The sequence below is a fragment of the Pelodiscus sinensis genome, chromosome 2 (assembly GCF_052426305.1).
Source record: "Pelodiscus sinensis isolate ZL-2025 chromosome 2, ASM5242630v1, whole genome shotgun sequence".
Lineage (NCBI taxonomy): Eukaryota > Metazoa > Chordata > Testudines > Trionychidae > Pelodiscus > Pelodiscus sinensis.
This window is the reverse complement of record NC_143053.1, coordinates 170,848,157-170,861,466: the sequence shown is the minus strand read 5'-3', so window position 1 is coordinate 170,861,466 and position 13,310 is coordinate 170,848,157. Positions and strand designations below refer to the sequence as shown.

Below are 13,310 nucleotides of genomic sequence, written 5' to 3'. Positions count from 1 at the left end.
GAACTAAATTATGACAGTGCAGCACTATTTCAATGTTTTATATGTAGATTCTATTCTGAAAAGGATTAAGGATGATGGCTTTACAATAGCAATGCAAAGAGAAATAGTTCTGACAGAAGAACAAGCACGTCAATTTTACAAGGAGCATGAAAATGAAGATTTTTTCCCAACTCTTCTAGAACATATGACAAGGTACATTAATTGAAAGGCAATGAGTTTGAACTTACAAATGAAAGCAATATTTTTTACAATACATAATTAATCTGTGTAACTCATTGCCATAAGATACAGTTAAGTCCTGGAGTTCAGTATAAATGAAATGAGTTTTATGGATAATAAGAACATTCACAGGCATATCAGATAGACATGCTATCCAGAAGTTGGCCACTTTGTGATAGAATTCCCTCAAGGAATGACCACACCTATGTTTGCTAACTAGCTCCAAACTTTAAGAATAATTACATACTGAATGTTACTAAATCTGGGGAATAATTAGATCTCAAGAAAGTAAGTTGTGGCAAAAGCAGTATTTGAAAAATCAAAAAAAAATTATCAAGAGCATATACAAACATTGATTTTTGCAATTCATCACATTAACCCTCTTTTATTCACTTTTATTTTTCCCCAAACATCTGACAAATATCACTCATCCTCCTCTGATGTCAACAGAATATGTTAAGTAAGTGTGACTATCATTACAGTGTAGACATTTTCTTTCATGCAGAGTAACAACAGTTTTTTCAAGCAAAAGCAATTCCAGTTTTCAAAGAGTGTGTCCGTGACATTTCTTGCTGACATCCTCACCATATTCTCTGTGGTCCTGGACTGGTGATCTAAGGGAAAATCCTGGCTCCATTGAATTCAATGGCAAAACTTCCAATAGACTTAAGTGAGGCCAAGATTTCACCTTTGATGTAGAAATCTATGATATTCCTTGCAATGGCACTGTTGAGTAGCCTTGTTCATTTAAATTACCTTCATCCATTGCTCTCCAACACTGCCCAAAAATACAAAAAATCACTGGAACTTCAGTTATTTAAATGTGTATTGGATTTTAAATCTTTCCAATATGAAAGCACCTTTTCCCTGGCTACTCTTAATTTAATCAAATTCTTTAAACAGATATTTTGGGGGTTCCTTTAATGCTTTTTTAACACTAGTCATTTCATTTAACAGTGGTCCAACTCTTGCACTCGCTTTAATACGAGAAAATGCTGTACAACACTGGCGAGATTTACTAGGCCCAAAGACTCTTGAAGAGGCTAAGGAGAAGAGTCCAAACAGGTAGTATTTACAATAGCTATAATTCATAATCTAAAATTCACATCCATAATTTACATCCATAATTTACTTCTAATTTATGAGTGATATATGCATCAGAAAGATTTTAGGGTGTTTTTGATTATATAGTGTACTGCGCATAACATCAAAAACACATGGCTAGTAAACAAAGATGAAAGTTAAAATTAAAAAAGAATATTGTAAGATTTTGAAAAGAAGAGAGATCTCTTGAACTATGATCAGTTTGATTTATTTATGTGATGTACACAGTTGACAGCTAATCTGTTTTCTGCTAGTGAACTATCAATTATATATTACTCTTGCTGATGATTGTTGCACTTCCTCAGACCTTCTGAGGAACAAACATGGACAAAGGGTGAGCTGGAGCAGTATTGCTTCTGGGGTTGTTTATTGGCACAGATTTTTAAGAGTAAAGTGATATTCACACACACACATCACATTCATGCTGGCAGTTTGGAGGCAGGCTGCAAGTGCAGTATAGATTACTTCTGATTTCGATGGTGGCAGGAGTGCTGGCCAGACGTCAGCTTACTGGAGACTCAACCATGATGTTCTTTGAGAGGTCCTTCTGGGTGGTCCCAGGTTTCTGCTGTGATGTTACATTTTGTCCAAGAGAGAGGCAAGAGAGAGTCTGGCTACTTCTCAGTTAATTTATCTGCTTGCAGGGTCTTTGTCTGCCTTAAAAGGTCACAGATCCTAAACTGCCCTTTTAGTTGGGTATTTCTCATTCACACCTCACACACATTCCACAGGTTACATACATATTCATAAGCAATATGGTTTCTAAGTAAAATGGGGCCTCATGGCCTTGGATACAAAAAACTACAGATAACATACCAAAGACATGGTAAAAAGCTTAACAAATTATAACTAAGAAAACCAAGGTCCGGGAAGAAGGGGAAAGCAGAGGAGTATGTCTTGTCAGCTAGACACCAGTGAAGATGAGGGATGGGAGTCATGTCCGACTGGTTGCAGTGATGTATCTGCTTCAAATTGTTTTCTTATTTTTCTCTTTGAAACATGTCCTATAGCTTAGCTAAATGGAATTCAGGTGCCTTTGTGGGAGTATATTCTTTTATTTATAGCTCAATTTCTTTTTCAGATATACTAATTTCTTTTAACTAATGTGTCTAATTATGTCAGGTACTTAGACCATGTCTTCACTAAACAGAAGATCGACGCTGCTGCAATTGATCTTCCAAAGTTTGATTTAATGAGTCTAGTTAAGACTCGTTAAATTGAACTCAGAGGGGCCCCCTGCCAGCAGCCTGTACTCCTGCTTCTGCCAAGAGTAAGGGAAGCAGGTGAGAGTGTTTGCTCTTGTTGGCCTCCCACTGAGGGGATGGCGGGGAAACTTAAAACAAGGTACATTGACTCCACCTACATAATTAACATATCTGGAATTGCATATCTTGATTCGATGTTTCTTTTTAGTGTAGACCTGGCCACAGTGTTTGTAATGTATTAAGTAGCTGTTGTGGTATTACAACATTCATCAGTGTCTGTCATCTGTATGAGTGGTAATATTTATCATTTAGTAAGACTTATTATTAGTGGTCATAATGGGAATTAGTTAGTAGTTTAAAAATTGTAGGAAAGATTATTTATAGCTAAAAGTAGGTAAAACTGCTGTTAATCTTCCAAGTTCAGTGTCTTGGGTTACATCTGTGCTACAAGCTAAGAGTGTGAGTCCCTGCTTGTGTACACTTATTTACACTAGTTCTCTTCAAGCTAGTACAAGTATAAATAGCACTGTAGCTGTGAGAGTGTGGCTAACAGCAGCAGAGGCACAAGTGAGCTGTACCAATTACATACCCACCAGTTTCAGGAGTGTTTGTACTTGGCATGGCTCAGCCATGTTTCTGCTGTGCTGACCATGATATGATGCTATTTGTACCCTGTTCTGCTGCTATTTATATTTGTGCTAGCGTGATGAGAACTAGCCCAACTATGTATACATGAGCAGTAAATCATATTGCTAGCACATGATATAGACATATCATTATAGTATCACATAGGTAAACAGGACAAAGTAATATTCTGAAGTAGTTGAACATTCACTGGTGGCAGCAGACAAGAATGGAAATTTTCAAGAGCACTTAAGTGACTTAGGTTCACAAATCCCACTAAAAGCCAAAATGATAGTTTAGAATATATTGATTAATTTCACAAAGTTTAGGAGGTCTTCAACAAATGGACTCTCAGACGGATGGAGAGTCAGACAGATGCACATTTCTAAAATATATTCACAAAGTATACTTTGTGTCTCCAGTGTCCACTAGCAGCTCAACCCTCAGAATTATCATTAAGTTAGGAGATTCATAGGAATAAAGATTCTAATACTTAAGCATGAAAATGTCACTTCATTAACTTCTTGTTTTAATAATTGTTAGTTTACGTTCAGAGTACGCAGTAGATAATGTACCTCTCAATCAACTGCATGGCAGCATTTCACCTGGTGAAGCTGAGAAGGAACTAGAATTCTTCTTCCCCGTGGAACATACTTTGGCAGTTATCAAACCCACCGCGGTTATGGAACATAAAGGTAAATATTCTAGAACATGCATACCAGGCCTGGGGATCTCATTCCAAAATAACTGAAGACCTCATTCCTACAAAATAGTACCAATGTACAGTTTTCAAATAAATTATATCAGATGAATTATTTTTGTCTTTCCTAAATGCATTTGCTATGTTTAAAAACAAAGGATGTAAAATTCCATTCATTTAGTTAACTGATTAAACGTGAAGTTTGACCAGTGAACTGATTAAATGGTTGTGGGCAGAGTTGGGCAGTTGCATGGGCTCACAGGCTGGGAGCTGGCAGCCCTCCTACCCTCTTTTGCCGCTTCACCCACCCTCTGTATCCCGAACTCCCTGAGGGCTGCTCCTGGGTTATGGTTAACCATTACCTGGTAAACAGCACCCAATAAAGGTGATACTTACTGGGAAACTGTTTAACCAGCTACTTGTTCACCACATACCTATTAAAAACCTTATGGAAATGAAGTAATTCTTGATTCTGCCTCGCTACTAAAATTTCATTAGCCAAAATTGCCTGTGGTTCTTTCCTCTCACAGGACTTGGAGGTGGTGATGAATCTCTTACTATGAGACATACAGAGAGAAAGAGGAAGACATTAAAAAGGAAGGATAAAACTCCCTATAGTCATAATTGAAAAAATGGAGTTGAGTCTGGCAGTAGCAAGCTTAGGAATTGTACCTGTTCGTCCAGACCCCCAATATAAGATATATTCTCTGTTTTATAATAACAGCTGTTGTGATTATTTTGATTTTTATATGCCCCCATTCATTTTTATGAATCTCTTTTTTCCCATCTTAGAACTATGCAGTTTGATCTTGCAAATCCAGTTGGTATGTGATGTCATATTCCAACTGTCCAATGAGAAACAATAGGATGATTTTTTGTTATTTTTAATAGTGATTCGTATTTTATGTCACCTTTATGGAACTGTATTAGTAAATGATTGATAATGACTTATCATATGTTTTTAAGGAGTCTTGATCTCTTCAAGAGTTCTCTCCTGATTGCTCCCTATTATACATAGCAAGTTAATTGTTATAATTTCATGAATTTTCCAGAAAATAAATTATCAATTTCTGCGATTTTTCAAGACTATAATTTCTACGTGTATTTAAAATAATTTTAAAAATTAGGACCAATGTATTTTTATTCTCCTAGATGACATTATGCGGAAGGTTGCAAATGCTGGATTTATTGTATCTCAGATGAAGGAAACAAATTTCACTCATGAAATGGCAACACAGTTTTATAAAGATCATGAAGGAAAACCCTTTTTTGACCAGTTAGTGAATTATATGTCTGAGTAAGTGCCTGATTTTACTATATTGTGCTATGTAAATATAGCATTTATAACTTTGCCTTTATAGAGCAGGCAAAACATTTTTGTTGAACATAGGAAAATTCTTGGAATTCTGCCCTTCTTTGTCATTTTTTGTGTCAAATGTAGGGCATTTTTAGAATTTGTATAAAAAGAATTTAAACATTTATTACTTTTTTGAATATAGTCTTTTGCCTTTATTAGGCAGTGGGTTTCACTTACAGCAGCTATGAATTCCACCAAGCCCAGTTATGACCACCTTTTGGATCTTTTCCTCAAAAAAAGAGAGCCAAGCAAAGGACAAAGAATGGGAAAATAGGTTAACCATCTAACCACTGAATGCGTTAGCTAATGAATTAAGGCCACTGTTTTCCACAATAAATGAGGGTTTTTTTGTTCAAAGGGTATTAGGAATCCAAATTTCATCTATATCTATATTTTAGAGATTTGCGCATTTGTCTGTCTGTGAGTCCATTTGCTCAAGATCTCCTCCTAAACGTTAAGAAGTAGGACCACCAAATTTGGTATGCAGCTTCCTCTTATCCTAACTTAAAGAAAGATCAGGGTTTGGTTGTGCCAAGAAAATGGGATTTTGATTGTTTTGGAATTCGATTGTTTTCCATAATATGGAAAAGGAGGAGGGTGATTGGAGAGACGATATGTTCACAGTCATCACTGAGGGCAGCAAATGTAGGAGACAGCTGTATACTGCAGAGTGACCTCTGGGGGGCAGCCACACTACCCAGGGAGAGGCCCACTGGGATGCGGATAACTATTTTGCCTGCCCCAGACGCAAGTAAGTGGTCTCCATACCCTAAGCTCCTCCCACTTCGGCCTCAGTGCCAGACTGGGGTGGCGGGAAGCTCCACTTGCCACACTACTGTGCCTTCTCCCTGGAGCACCACTGGAACCGGGTAGTAGAGCCTCAGCCCATGCTGCAGAAGCCATAGCCTGCTATTCCCAGCACCGCTGGGCCTGGGAAGCACCGGTGGGAGGCCTGCCTAGCCATCCCCAGATTGAGCCTTTCCATCCCTAGGCCAAGCCACTCCCCCTTCAGTCCCATACTGGACCCAGGCAATGCAAGGTAAGTATTTTAGAAAGGTGCATCTGTCTGTCTCTCCATCCATCTGTAGGTCCATTTGTTCAAGACTTCCTAAACAGTAAGAGCTGGGACCACCAAATTTGGTATGCAGCTTCCTCTTATCCTAAATTAAAGCAAGGTCAGGGTTTGGTTGTGCCAGAACAATAGGATGTGTCTGGAATGCGATTCTTTCTCATAAAATGGAAAAGGAGAGGTCTGCTAGCAGGGACAGTTATACTGTATAATGAGTACAGGGGAAAACAAGGCGCCAGAGATGGGGCCCGGGACAGCTAAAACCCCATTGGGACACATGGGGCAGGGATGGAGAAAGGGACAGCTATCTACTATATATTTGACAGAGTTTGTTTGTGTGTCTGTCTGTCCCCCAGCCAGGGGACATGCACTCCTCCCCTGGCTGTACCAGCTGCAGTGGCCTTGGACAGACTCTTCTCACTGGGCTCCAGCTTCTGCAGTGAGAGAGGGCTGGGATTGCCCTCTATCCCAAGTACACCCTGCATCCCCAGCCCTATCTCAGAACAATGATTTAAATGAAAGAAAACAAAACTCTGGGTAAATCTTCTAGTTTTAACTATGTACCTCCTCTAGTAGATCACTTTCCCATCTTCACTCTTTCTGCATCACCAGTTTTTCACCTCACCATACATTTCTCCTGGTGGCCTTTCAAATGCAGACCCACAGGGGTATATGAGGGAAATGTCACCCCCAGAACTAATTTTCATCATCTCTAATGTCAGACATACTTGTTTCCTACAATAAATAAGGAACACATTTCCCCTAGGAGTTAACTTTTGCTAACTACTCAATATAAAGTTCACTCTTGCACTATGTTCTATGGCTGCAAAGCTGTAGTAATGCATGTGATATTTGTATATCTTGATTCTGCAGGGGTCCATCAATGGTAATGATCCTAACTAAAGAAAATGCTGTGGAGGAATGGAGGCAATTAATGGGTCCAGCAGATCCAGACATAGCAAAAGAGTCTTCTCCTGATTCAATTAGAGCTCAATTTGCAGAAGATATTTTGCGAAATGCAGTTCATGGCTCATCTAATAAGGAACATGCACTGAAGAGCATTGAATATGTATTTGGAGAGATTGATCTGAATAGTCTAAGAAAAGGAAGATCTATCTGAAACAGTTAAAATGTAAGTCATTATATGGTTTGGTTATTTATCTATCTGCCTAGTTCTGTTTTATTCTCTATATAAAAAGCAGTGGTAAAATAAACTTTTTCTCCAGAATGAAAAATTTTGTTTTTCCTAATATCTAACCGAAATCTTTCTTTTTTTGCAGATTAAGCCCATTATTACTTGTCCTGTTGTAATGTAGGTCTCTCACCTCTTGGAAACCTGCTTAGCTGTGGTACTGCAATCATTTTCTTGCTCCTAGGGCCCACAGTAAGCTGCCAGTCAACCTTGGTGGGTCTTCAAAGACTTGGCATTAAGGAGTATTAAAAATCAAATAACTTCTTCTTTGAGTGATTGTTCATGCCCATTCCATGTAGGTGTGGGCACGCAGCATGCTCGCATTGTCTGAGATTTTTCCCATAGCAGTACCCCGTTGAGCCAGCAGGGAAGCCCCCTGGAATGGCGCCAGTATACCGGCCACTATATACCCCTGCTAACCTTCCACCCTCTCACTTCCTTCTTACAGTCCAGGATGGTCATTAGAACACGCTCCTGTGCTTGCTAGCAAGCACCCGTTAGCAGTCACTCGCTTCTAAAGTTCTTTGTTCTAGTTTCAACAGTTATGTTTCTTATCAGTTCTCTAAATAGTTGTTAAGTACTGTTTTCTAATGATAAGGACCCACCGCAGTCCTTGCTCCATGCTCCCGGGGCATGCAGTGGGGCATGCCCGGCCCTCAGAGCTTCAAACCTATGAAAAGTGCCAGAGGCCTATGTCCTACGGTGACCCGTACTCTGCTTGCCTTAAGTGTTTGAGAGAGGCTCACTTGTCCAAGGCCTGTAGAATTTGAAAGGTGTTTAAATCATGGATGAAGTGGGAGAGAGTCGTGCCTGAAAATCATTCTAATGGAGGCAGCTTTATGACCAGCATCAGTGTTGGACCTGGCACCAGCAATGCAGAGCACCCCAGCCTTGGTGCAGGAGGCATCAGGCCACTTGCGTGCCTCTGCGGCACCGCACGGACCTCGACACCATTCCCAGTCCCCAGTGACTCAGAAGAAGAGGAGGTCTAGCAGGGGTAGGTTGCCACCATGGTGCGTGCCCTCCATGGTCCCTCAAGTGGGGCACGTGGCACCATCAGGGCAAGCATCCAAGTCCGTACTGGGATGCCAGCCTGATGAGGGACTTCCTGGAGCCCATGACCCTGGAGGCTTTCGAGGCAGCCAGGGTTCTGATTGAGCTGTCCCCATCTCCTACCTTGGCACCGACCTCGGGAAAGGATTGGGACCTCAGGTGGCACCGGTTGGAGCATCAAGCACTTTGGCACCGAAGCCTAAGAAGCACCTCTCCACAATAGTCATCTCCCATGCCTCTCCAGGCCCAAGTGCAGCACCACCTTCAGGGCCGGCACCAACAGTGAGCTTGGCCCCGGCCAGTGCCTCAGCACCAGGGCAAAGGTCTTGACTGCTGCCCAGGCCTGGCCATGTCTCCTCTTCCTCCCTGCCAGCACCAGGGTAAGCCGAAGTTGATGGCTCGGGATGCCCCGTCATGCAGGTCACTAACTGCGTCTGCCTCTGCCCCGCCATGGTCAGCGTCAGAGTATTCAGCCAACTTAGAAGCAGAGTCCTCCTGGTCGTCCAGGTCCAGGTCCCAGCACTGGTCCCACTCCCACCAATCACGGCACTGGAGTACCTCCGCTCACCAGCAATAGTATCAATGGGCACAGCCAATCCCGGTACCAGTGATGAAGCAGTCCTGGCCCACACAGGCTCCAGGCCCATCTCAGTGGCTGTTTTGGACTCCATGGGCCTACCGCCAGGGCATGGGCCCCTCTAGACTGGAGTCGGTTCTCTCTGGGTCCAGGGCGTCCCCTTCGGTAACCCTAATGACCCGGTCACCCACGTTGGGGCAGTCACTCCCCAAGGCCCTCAGAGCCTGAGGACCAGGTGGTCCAGCCCCCACGGGGCTCTCACTGGCAGCCTCTCAGGTCCTCTCTCAGACCGAAGCCCCTGTATCGATGGGATAAAAGGGGTCCTCATCTTTCTCCCCTGACGAGGCTATGAGTGACTCTCTCTTCCATGGACTCGAGGGCACCCTCGTTCGATGCCTGGCCTAGACCAGTCCAGGCTGAAAGGGTGTCGGAGGACTCCAACCCGACTATTGACATCTTACAGTTGGATATCCCTACCAGAGTGGCCCTCCCCATTAACAAAATGGTGGCCAAAATATCTAAGTCCCTCTGGCAAACCCCAGCCTCCATTCCCACCAATGGACAAGAGGGCTGAGCGTCGATACTTCGTGTTCCAGGAGGGGAACAAATACCTCTTCTCCCAGCTGCCTCCTGAGTCCCTTGTTATCCAGGCGGTGAACCAAAGGGAGAGGTGGGGTCAACCGGGCACTACCCCCAAAAATAGGGATGCCAAGAAAATAGACTTGTTGGGCAGGAAGACCTATGCATTAGGCTGGAGGCCTACAATTTCGCATAGCGAACCATCGGGTTTTGCTGTCTTGCTATGCCTATAACACCTGGGCCTCTATGGATAAGTTCACTGAGCTACTCCCCAAGGAGACTCGGCCTGAATTTAGAGCCTCTCAAAAGAAGGCAGGCGATCTCTAGAGCCGTGCTCCAGGCCGCCCTTGATGCGACTGACATGGCTGCATGTGCCATGACTATGGGGCTGGTTATGCACCGCAGTTTCTGGTTGCAGCGGTCCAGGGTGCCCCCTGAACTACAGAACACCATACAGGATCTACCCTTTGAGGGTCCCTCCTTATTCTCTGAGTAAATGGACCAACGTTTGCACGGCCCCAAAGATACCTGGGCCACCCTAAAGTCCTTTGGTATTCACACCCCGGCTACCCAGCAGCACTCCTTCTCAGGCAGACCATTTCCGGCCAACCCAGGACCAGAGTCAGGGTCCACTCAGCAAATCCTCGGGATCTCGCGAAGAGTTTTGAGAGTACACCCGAGGACAACATACCAGCCTCACCCCTCCTCTTCCAGGACCATCTATTCCCTTTCCAACGGGCCTGGGAATCTATTACCTCAGACCGTTGGATCCTAGATAACGGTGGGAAGGGGGTATATCATCCCCTTCTGTTCTCTCACATTCTCCTGACCTGTCCCTCTTCAGGGACACGAGCTTCTCCTGAGGGAGGAGGTGCTTCAGCTCCTCACCCTGGGGCCCGCAGAGGTGGTTCCCCTGAGAATGTTGGGCAGGGGCTTCTATTCCCAGTATTTCCTGGTCCCCAAAGCTAAGGGTGGGTTCTGTCCCATCTTGGATCTCTGAGACCTCAATGCCTTCATCGTCAAGAAGAAATTCAAGATGGTGACTCAGCATCCATCATTCCTTCCTTAATCTAAAAGACATGTAATTTCATATTTCTATTGTGCCCCACCACTATCGGTTCCTCCATTTTACAATGTGCAGTGACTACTATCAGTTTACGGCCCTCCCCTTTGGGCTCTCCACTGCCCCCCGGGTCTTTACGAAGTACATGGCCATCACCACTGCTCTCAGAAAGCAAGGTTTCCAGGTGTTCCCATACCTCAACGACTGGCTTCTACGGGGGCACTCTGCCGACCAGGCATGGGCCCACATCACCATGACTCAGGAACTCTTTCAGGAGATGGGTCTGCTTCTGAATGTGCCCAAATAGACTCTGGTGCCTACCCCAATAATAGAGTTTGTGGGCGCCAGTCTGGACTTGACAGCGGCCAAGGCCTCCCTCCCCAGATCCCACTTCCTGGTAATCAGGTTGGCAGTCCAGGACATGCAAACATTCCCAGTAATCATGGCCAGGGTCTACATGCGCCTTCTGAGCCTAATGTCACTACATGCATCTGATGAAGTGGGTCTTTGCCCATGAAAGCTTATGCTCCAACACTTTGGTTAGTCTATAAGGTGCCACAGGACTCCTTGCCACTTTTGCAGATTCAGACTAACACGGCTACCCCTCTGATACTTCATACCATATAAGGAAGTTGTGATCCATAAGTCTACGTCTCTTAGGGTATGTCTACATTACCACCCTAGTTCGAACTAGGGTGGTAATGTAGGCAACCGGAGTTGTAAATGAAGCCTGGGATTTGAATTTCCCGGGCTTCATTGCATAAAGCCGGGCGCCGCCATTTTTAAATGTCCGCTAGTGCGGACTCCGTGCCACATGTAGCCATGCGTCACGGACTAGGTAGTTCGGACTAGGCTTTCTACTCCGAACTACCATTACTCCTCGTGAAACGAGGAAGCCTAGTCCGAACTACTTGTCCGTGCCGCATGTAGCCGCGCGGCACGGAGTCTGCACTAGCGGACATATAAAAATGGCGGCGCCCGGCTTTATGCAAATTCAAATCCCGGGCTTCATTTGCAACTCCGGTTGCCTACATTACCACCCTAGTTTGAACTAGGGTGGTAGTGTAGACATACCCTTAATAAAGTGGATGCATGTTTGTGTGATGGCAAAAAAGTCACTTTAAATATATGTTGAATATTCCAATTCACTATATATAATGGAGCTAATGCGTCTAGGACTGGGTCTGATGCAGTCAAATTCTCTCCTCTCAGTTTGCCAAAGTTGTTATTAAAAAGGATTATACCTAACTGATATCCTATTTTATGGGCTTGGGCAAGGTGGTGCCATAACTTGACTGGAAGAAAAGCTACAAAACAGATGGGACTATCAATGTACACCAAATATGATAAAGGTCCCACTTAATCTTTTCAGAGTTTCCTTGTTGAACTAGAAGTAATAAATGGTTCTGTCTCTATTACATTTGAAACTCCATAGCTTTGATTGTGAGAATTGTAAGTTTCCCTGTTTGTAACACCCAATTTACTACCCTCTCTGGCCTTTCAAAAACAGACCCTATAATAGCCAGGCAATCAGATAGTCACAAAAGTTGGTGTGGGTCATTCAATTTGGCCTGCTATCTTCTCATAGAGTCAGAGTTTAGGGCCAGATGGGAACATATTGTCATCTAGTCTGACCTTCTGTATATCATATTCACAGGCAACCAAAACCTAAACACAACAGCCAACATTGCACAGAAATATTACAGCCAAGAAGAGACTAGGTTATTTTGTGCCAGAGGCATCAAGGAGAGTTTACGGTGCACTAGTGCCCAGAACCTCCACAAAGTCAGATAAATGATTATGTGAAATATACACAGAAAATCCTGCCATATGACCCTACCTATGTACTGCAAGGGAAGACAAAAAACCAAGGTCACTGCCAATCTGACCAGAGGAAAAAAGTCTTTCTTGACCCCATGTATGGGTGATCAGTTAGACCTTGAACATGTGAGCAAGAACCAGCCAGCCAAGGAGAATACTTGGTATCCCTTAGAGTACGTCTACACAGCAGTGTTATTTTGGAATATCTGACGTTATTCTGAAATAACATACTCCGCATCTACACTACAAACAGTTATTTTGACAGATCCCCTCTGCCCCTCTGCTTCCCTTGCCCCTATCTCCCCCTCTGCAGAGGTGGTACTGGGGGGAACCGGCTTTTAAGCTGGCTCCCCCCAGCACTGGTTTCTGCTTCCCCCATTTGCTTACATCCCTAACTCCAACTCCTGTAACCTTCATTTTTACCGGGAGTAAGGGAAGTCGCAGGAAGAGTGCTCTTCCTCAGACTTCCTGCTGTGTAGACAGCACTAAAAGCTGAAATAAGCTATTTTGATTTACGTGATGCAATTGACATAGCTCAAGTTGTGTAACTTATTTCAGCTTTAGCCCTGCTGTGTAGATGTGCCCTTTGAATCCTGGCCCTGCTTTTGTGGAGGTTCCCTTCGAATCCTGGCCCTCCCCATCAAATATCTCATCTCCAGCCATCTCTATTCCTCATGCTTTAGAGGAAGGAGATGAAGAAAACCACTCAGAATACATGGGGGGGGGGGGGAATCCTCTCCTGACCCT

General features: G+C 43.7%; 1 protein-coding gene across 4 annotated transcripts in view; it reads left to right on the top strand.

The window, feature by feature from the left end:
- NME8 (NME/NM23 family member 8) overlaps positions 1-7,701 on the top strand; it is a 40,205-nt gene extending 32,504 nt beyond the window's left edge. For 3 of the 4 annotated variants that reach the window (XM_025185168.3, XM_025185163.3, XM_006124125.4), the window contains 5 exons: positions 48-192; positions 1,177-1,284; positions 3,696-3,847; positions 5,005-5,149; positions 7,152-7,513. In XM_025185168.3, the coding sequence (XP_025040953.1) occupies positions 48-192; positions 1,177-1,284; positions 3,696-3,847; positions 5,005-5,149; positions 7,152-7,398 (797 nt within the window). In that variant the 3' untranslated portion in view covers positions 7,399-7,513. Of the gene's footprint in view, positions 1-47; positions 193-1,176; positions 1,285-3,695; positions 3,848-5,004; positions 5,150-7,151; positions 7,514-7,558 lie in introns of those variants that run through there. The other variant, XM_025185161.3, reaches the window with a different exon arrangement.
- The last annotated feature ends 5,609 nt before the right edge of the window (positions 7,702-13,310 follow it).